A 7,612-nucleotide genomic window follows, 5' to 3' on the forward strand; every position below is an offset into this window, starting at 1 on the left:
AACGAAAACCGTGAGAAAGAAGCACTTCCGCCTGCTGTTGTGGTTGTGATTCGCCCATCTTGCCTGCCTGGATAAGGTGAGGCAGCTGGAATCAGAAAGATCAAACACCATGGCTAAAGTGAGCATAGAAACGAGACACAAGGTGGTGAGCCTGCACCAGCAAGGTCTCTCACAGGTAGAAATCTCGCGGCAGACAGGTGTTTCCAGATGTGCTGTCCAAGCTCTTCTGCAGAAGCACAAAGAAACGGGCACGGTTGAAGATCAGAAGCGCAGCGGCCGACCGAGGAAGCTGAGTAAAGCGGACGAAAGACTCATTAAGATGACTTTGCAGCGAAATAGGAAGATCTCCAGTAGCGCCATCACCTCAGAGCTGGCGGTGAGCAGCGGCACTCTGGTGCACCCGTCCACTGTGCGGAGGAGTCTGGCCAGGAGCGGTCTTAATGGGAGGAGAGGGAGCAAAAAGCAGGTCCGGATGTGTGAAACGAGCGTAGACAAGACACTCTCAGGTGAACAGCAACAGCAGAACTGGGATGACAATAAATGGGAGCAGGAGGTCTGGACTGAAGATTCAGAGGCTGAGATTTCTGACTCTAACACAGAGGCTGGAGAGCCACAGGACTGAGGAGACAGATTAGGCGACACGTGAAGCACGCTGGAGCTTCCTGATAGGTTTGGGATTGCATGTCTGCAAAATCAGGATCAGGCATTTTTATCCATCACATTATCCTGAGAGAAGCATGTCAACAATCTCAGAGTTATATATTATATTTATATAGATCAGTTCATGTTAAACTTAAAGTGCAAAACTAGATTACATGTTCAGCTGTCGTGTGTTTGTATTCGTTTCAAAGAAAAATTATTATCTGAAAAATATTTTTACATTTCAGTAGAAAATGCAATAAATATGAGACGTTTGTGAAGTTGTTAAGTTCTCCTTGTTCTGCCTATTTAAAAGGTTTATTTTTATTTTAAAGAGACAGGCATTCACCAGGTCACATAGACATATTTTTTGTGAAAATTGGTGGACATCCATTTAATCCATGTTGCATGTGTTATCCTGTAAAAATGATTAACCTTTCCCCCGGTGGACCTTTTTATATTTGCTGCACCAATTACTCAGTTTCCCCAGGGATAGCAGTAATGTGCAGTCTGATCTTGAAATTGGTGGGTTTAACCTGATTAAAGGCCTTAACAAGATAATGTATTTCACCATCATCTTCAGTTATTTGACACTCTTGTCTCGGTAAAAATACAAAGCTCAGTAAAGGCAGAAAGACAAACCATAAAGCTCCTAATGAGTGTGAGACCAGGATTTAGAAGAGAAGAGAGCAGCTCATGTTCTTCGTTGTTTTCTGTGCTCCTCTCACACTTTTCAAATGCCCTGATTAGAAAAAAACCCCAAAATGGGAGCAGGATCTAAAAATGTAAGTGTCACTGTATGATTTTTAGAATTTTTGAGTTGTTTTGCAGCATGCGCTAAAATTGAAACCGGGACAATAAATGCAAGCATCCAAAAATCTACCAATTAAACCCTAAATTTAGAATCACACTGTTCATGGTGAGTTCACCTGGTGCTGCAGGCACCTGAATATGTCTGGACACTTGTAGACAGCAATTTAATGTTTTATTGCAGGTACAGTTCAGGTTTGCTGTGAAACAAGCAGTCCATTCAGACTGCACAGGCACTCCATCTCAACCAGTATGGTTTGCTGTGTCTCCCTGCACAGTCTCAAGAGTGGGGTAGACACACCAGGAAGAAGTTTTTAGTCAGTCAGTTTTTACAACCCATGTAGTAAGCTCTCACTGGAATTAATGAATGACACTCAGAAGTAACTATTGCTTTAGACAAAGAGCAGTTTGTTAGTTTTCTCAAAATGTAACCATAGTATTGTTTTAGGATGTAAACTTTGATAATAACTTTTGATTTTGAATAATTATGGATAAGCCAAAGATAATAGGGAGATTTCATTTTACTTTGAGTCCATATTATTGTTTCATATTAAATTAGTATTTTCACACCTGTTTGGTTTCTGCATACTTTTGCTTTATTACACTGCAACAGCACACATCTTTGGACCGTCAGACTCTGGCATCCAGGAGTAATGGAGGCTCTCCTTCTAGCTGTGGAGTCAAACAGTTTTCATTTCGTGTCTATGAGTGTATAGTACTATGCAGCCAGAGAGTCCTGTTTAGTTTAACTTGTGACATAACTGAAATAAATATTTGAAATAAAATAAATTATTTCAGCTGCGCAAGAGACACGAGGAAGAAATGAAAATATGGGAAATGTTTTATGTCTAAATGATGGAAGTTGGGACAGAATCAGTATTAAAGCAGATTCAGCACTAAGAGAAAATCTAATAACCAATCTTAGTGAGACATCTAGAGATATCTTATTAGAGCTGTGTAACAGAGACTGGGAGGCTCTGTTAGCAGTGGTAGTAACAATGTGAAAACCAGGGAAAGATGATAGCGAACTAGGAAATTACAGACCAATAACTTAAGAATCCAAATCTGCAAAACAATGGAGAAATATATGAAATGAATGGTTAAAGTACTATATAGATAATAAAATGGAAAGTGGGCTTAGAAGAGGGAGAAGTACAACTGAACCAGCTTTACGTTTAAAACATGAAATTAGAAAAGGCAATGTAACTAAACAAAGTGCCATGATATACAATATGACACGATGTGAAGAGAAGGTCAACTAGTGAAAGTGAGGAAAATAGGCATTACAAATTATTGTACAGATACATTTCTTTTAAAAACTACAGAAGGATAAATACATACATGTCATGGGAAGCTTTACAGTGGAAAATGTAAGCAATCAAGAGCTGGTCATGGTTTCATGAAAGGATTACATGGGTCACACACAATGAAGAAAAACAGTAAGAAATGCAAGAGTGTTAAATGTAATCATATGTTTAATTGAAAATAACTAAGCAGACAGGAATTCTATGAGGACCATATACAGCAGATTTATCAGGCCAGTATTAGATTATGGAGTATTGTAGTGTATGGTTCAGCATCAGATACATACAAACATACAATTGCACCCAGCGCACCTGCGTGTAAAACAACCCCAATAGCAGCATAATGAGCAGAGCTGGGTGGAATGCCACTAGAAATCAGAAGGGAGCAGCTAACACTAAATTGCTGAGCAAAGTTACAGGGCCATGAATGGGGTCATCCAACACGAGGCGTTCTTTAGAGCTTGATGGGAAAAGGAAAGAAAAAACAAAGCGCTTTGGCTAGTCTCAGAGAGCAACAGAACTTAAAATAGGCCAGTTAAACATTAGTCAGACAGTGCCATTACAGGCAAAAGAGCGACAAATACTTCCTGTCGCCACAGAAGAATTTACATTAATGGAAAAAAAAGAGCAAGGATAGGGATTTTATTTTAAACATACAGTACAGGCATACATTCATCAGCACTGCAGTTTTTTCACATTGATGCAGATGCATCAATTAGAGTGATGGTCACTGTTTCTGAGTTTCTTATCAAAGTAGAGGAAAACATTACTGATGGATTATGAATGAACATGGGAGAAATGTTCATAGTACTTGAAGATACAAGACCAATAACTTGACTCAAATTCACTCAAAACACTCACATAGTGTATATCTATCTATCTATCTATATGTATGTATATACAATTTTAAAATGATCTTGTGTTTTCTTTCTCATTCCCCACCACAGCCACCCTACCTTGTGTATATAGGTTATTTGAATAACTATAATAAAAAGACACTAATGATAGTTAATCAAGACAACTATTATTAGTGCCTTTTTGTTTGCACTGATGTTCATGAATAAAGTTCTTTTTTTAGAAAGAAATGTTTTAGTTAAACTCAGTCTGACAGGAATAAAGAGCATCGTGATGCAGAAAATGTTGAAAAGGTGGCAAAAGCAATGAAAGGACGAAGTGAAAGGGTAATGGTTCTGGGGAGGAGCAGGAGAGATTCCCATCTGTCATTCCTAACAGGAAAAAACCAAACATGTTGTATTATACTATTAAAAATATGAAGACATGAGACGCAAAGTGGTCCAAAAACCTCAAGAAACTAAAAGTTAACCTGGCTGTTGAAGTCTTTAAGTAGTGAACGCTATCGGGACCAGCTGGTGGCGGTAATGCACCAATTAGATGTGTGCCAACCTCAAGTATGCATCAAGAAGAAGACGCAGAAGAAGACGCTCTTCCGCCTGCTGTTGTGGTTGTGATTCCCGTCGTCTGGTCTACCTGGATAAGGTGAGGCTGCTGGGATCAGAAAGATCAAACACCATGGCTAAAGTGAGCATAGAAACGAGACACAAGGTGGTGAGCCTGCGCCAGCAAGGTCTCTCACAGGCGGAAATCTCGCGGCAGACAGGTGTTTCCAAACGTGCTGTCCAAGCTCTTCTGCAGAAGCACAAAAAAACGGGCACGGTTGAAGATCAGAAACGCAGCGGCCGACCGAGGAAACTAAGTAAAGCGGACGAAAGACTCATTAAGCTGACTTTCCTGGAGAATCGGACCATGTCCAGTAGCGCCATCACCTCAGAGCTGGCGGTGACCAGCGGCACCCTGGTGGACCCATCCACCGTGCGGAGATGTTTGGCCAGGAGCGGTCTTAATGGGAGGAGAGGGAGCAAAAAGCAGCTCCAGATGTGTGAATCGAGCGAAGACAAGACACTTTCAGGTGAACAGAAACAGGAGGACTTGGATGTCAACAAACTGAAGCAAGAGGAGAAGGAGGAGGAACAAGGGGAGCAGAGGGCACAAGGGGAGCAGGAGAAGCAGGGGGAACAAAAGGTGTGGACTGGAGATTCAGCAGATGAGAGATCTTACTCCAACTCGGAGGGTGGAGACAGCCACAGCGACGAGAGGCTTTAGGCAGCCTGTGAAGCATGCTGGGACTGCATTTCTGCAACTGTTGTTGAGTTTTTTGTCTGAATGTGTGAATTCCTTAAAGATACATCATGGGGGGAATTCAAATTATTTACTTTTACATATGTTTTTTATTTGGTTACACATTACCGTTTGGTTTACTTCTTTCTATTTAGTCACTTTGTTAGTGTCTGTTTGCCTACATTATTGTGATCAGCCAAAGATCTCCTTTGTCTTTTGTCTGCTTTGTCAACTTTGGGCACTTTGTTATGTCACTTTATCTTATCTTGGCCTTAAAAAAAGTCAAGTTGTTTAATTTTATGTTGTATTTAGTTTAGTTTTTGATCTTTTTGTAAATTGTTTTTCACATTTTGGGGGTAGAGTAAAACTTACATGTGCCCTTCACGCTGCATAAGCAGAAAAGAAATCCGGTGCATGTCCTCAAACGATGTCACTTGAGTCTGCATGGGACAGGCGGAAGAATGGAAGTTTCAAAATAAACAAGGAAGTTAGAGAAGCGTAAGCTTGTTAGGCATATTCTTATAGTAATCAGCAGACTGGGGATATATGCTTGAACCTAAATTAGCTGATAAAAGCAGAATGTTTAAAAAATTCTTCATTTTGACATGATGGCATCAAACAGTCGCTGCAGATTTGTCTGCTGCACATCCATGATGTGAATCTCCTGTTCCACCACATCCCAAAGATTCTCCATTGGGCTGATACCTGGTGATTTAGGTACTCGGTCATGTTTAAGGAACCAGTTTGAGATGATTTGAGCCATCAGAGAATGGGTACAGTGTGGTCGTATAAGGATGGATGTGGTCAGCAGCCATACTCAGGTAAGCCGTGGCATTTAAACAATGCTCAGCTGATATTAGGGGGCCCAAAGTGCGAAGAAAATATATTTGATACCATACCAGCAGCTATCCAACGTGTTGTTTACACTAAATTCTGACACTACAAATGTCACAGCTTTTCCAGTTTTCTATTGTCCAGTTTTGGTTTGGTGACAGAAGAGTCTTCTGCTGCTGTAGCCCATCTGCTTCTAAGTTGGACCTGTTGTGCATTTAAAGATGCTCTCCTGCATACCTTGGTTGTAATGAGTGGTTATTTGAGTTACTGTTACCTTCCTATGAGATCAAAGCAGTCTAGCTATTGTCTTCTGACCTCTGGCATCAACAAGGTGTTTTCACCATGAATGGACATTTTCTGTTTTTCTGACCATTTTCTGTAAACCTGAGAGATGCATGAGTGGGAAAGTACCATCAGGTCAGTAGTTTCCGAAATGGTCAGACCAGCCTGTCTGGCACCAACAACATTCAAAGTCATTTAAATCGGTCTCCCTTCTGATGCCCAGTTTGAACTTTTGCAGGTTGTGCACCTGCCTAAATGCATGGCGTTGCTGCAATATGATTGGCTAATTAGACGTGTGTTAAAAGTGCTGAGCAGGTGTACCTAATAAACTGACCTGTTAGCATATGTTGATCTAGCTTTCTTAAATATATATATATATATATATATTTTTTTTACAATATGAAACTTTTATGTGAGATTAAAAATCTCACTTTAATTAATAATAATAATGAGCCAGCTGTCGTCAATTTGGACTTTAAAAAATCAAATTGTTAAAAAAAAGTAAATTTAAACTTACTCAAAAAAAAACAACTAACTTTACCAGTTAGCCTGTCAATGAATATCTACATTTTTATCTAAACAAGTTCCAATAGGGAACTGTAGGGAGGATTTTCTATATTTATGTGATTTTTGTTGACCACAAATCGAGGAATGACTTTACAGAAGCTGGTCACAGATGACTAAACAAAAAGGACCACCTCATCATCTGTTTCATAAAGGAGGAAAGAGAGAAACAAAACAACTGCTAAAGCCACAAAACAAGCTGACCAATATGCAAACAACAGTATGCTAAATATTTGTTTTCTGTGTTGTAGCAGTTTAAACATTTGCCTAACAAGCCTCCCCTCCTGGGAGGACACACAAATCCCCTGGGGGTTGCATCTGGAAGGGCATCTGGCGTAAAAATCAGCCAAATTAAATACTGCAGAGGTTCCTGCTGTGGTGACTGTTTGTGAATAATTTGTTTTTGTTTGGAATAATTTTTTTGTTTGTTTTTCAAATGATCATTGTACGGTGCCTTCCATTTTTCGTATAAAAAAATGAATGAAGCTGTCTAATGTTTTACAGAGAAAAAAAGGGGGGTAACATTCATGAGAATCATACTATGAGAAATATAGTATATGTATTTTTTGTATGGGTACATTTTACTTATGGGGGGTACTTTTGACACCAAAAGGACCTGCATTTTTGCTCAATTTCTGTTAAATTCATAATGACATAGTGTAATATTTCATGTGTTTTTGTTCATCTGAAGGTGTATTAACCTCATTTAAGACCTGATAATGACCGGAAGATCTGGGATGAGGTGTTTTTACTTTTTAACCACCACCATAGGTCACGTAGTCCACGTGTGAAACTAAGTGAACTTTTTTTTTTACTATAAATGCTCCTCTCCGATGGGCTCTCACGTTCGAGGCCAGTGGCTGACGATTCTCCGCTCCCATACATAGACTGATTAGATTCTCACACGTGCTACAGAATATCAATGATCCTCTAGCCACGTGCATCTGCATAGTTGCACGTAGTCACATCTGCATACTGCACGCTGCAATGAAGGCGCATGGTGGTTGGTTAGCTCTACCTGCATGTTACAGATCAGCAGATCA

General features: G+C 39.9%; 1 protein-coding gene across 1 annotated transcript; it reads left to right on the forward strand.

Annotated features, from left to right (window-relative positions):
* Positions 1–4,061: 4,061 nt before the first annotated feature.
* On the forward strand, positions 4,062–7,017 carry LOC134627133 (uncharacterized). The gene is made up of 2 exons (XM_063473066.1): positions 4,062–5,710; positions 5,853–7,017. Exon 1 carries the CDS (start codon positions 4,146–4,148, stop codon positions 4,872–4,874), a length of 729 nt encoding a protein of 242 aa, XP_063329136.1. The 5' UTR covers positions 4,062–4,145; the 3' UTR covers positions 4,875–5,710; positions 5,853–7,017.
* Positions 7,018–7,612: the final 595 nt, after the last annotated feature.

Source organism: Pelmatolapia mariae, linkage group LG5 (genome assembly GCF_036321145.2).
Source record: "Pelmatolapia mariae isolate MD_Pm_ZW linkage group LG5, Pm_UMD_F_2, whole genome shotgun sequence".
Lineage (NCBI taxonomy): Eukaryota > Metazoa > Chordata > Actinopteri > Cichliformes > Cichlidae > Pelmatolapia > Pelmatolapia mariae.

Bases quoted from the DNA above. Each gene is read 5' to 3' on its own strand.
- LOC134627133 (XM_063473066.1), top strand. From the start codon at position 4,146: ATGTGTGCCAACCTCAAGTATGCATCAAGAAGAAGACGCAGAAGAAGA.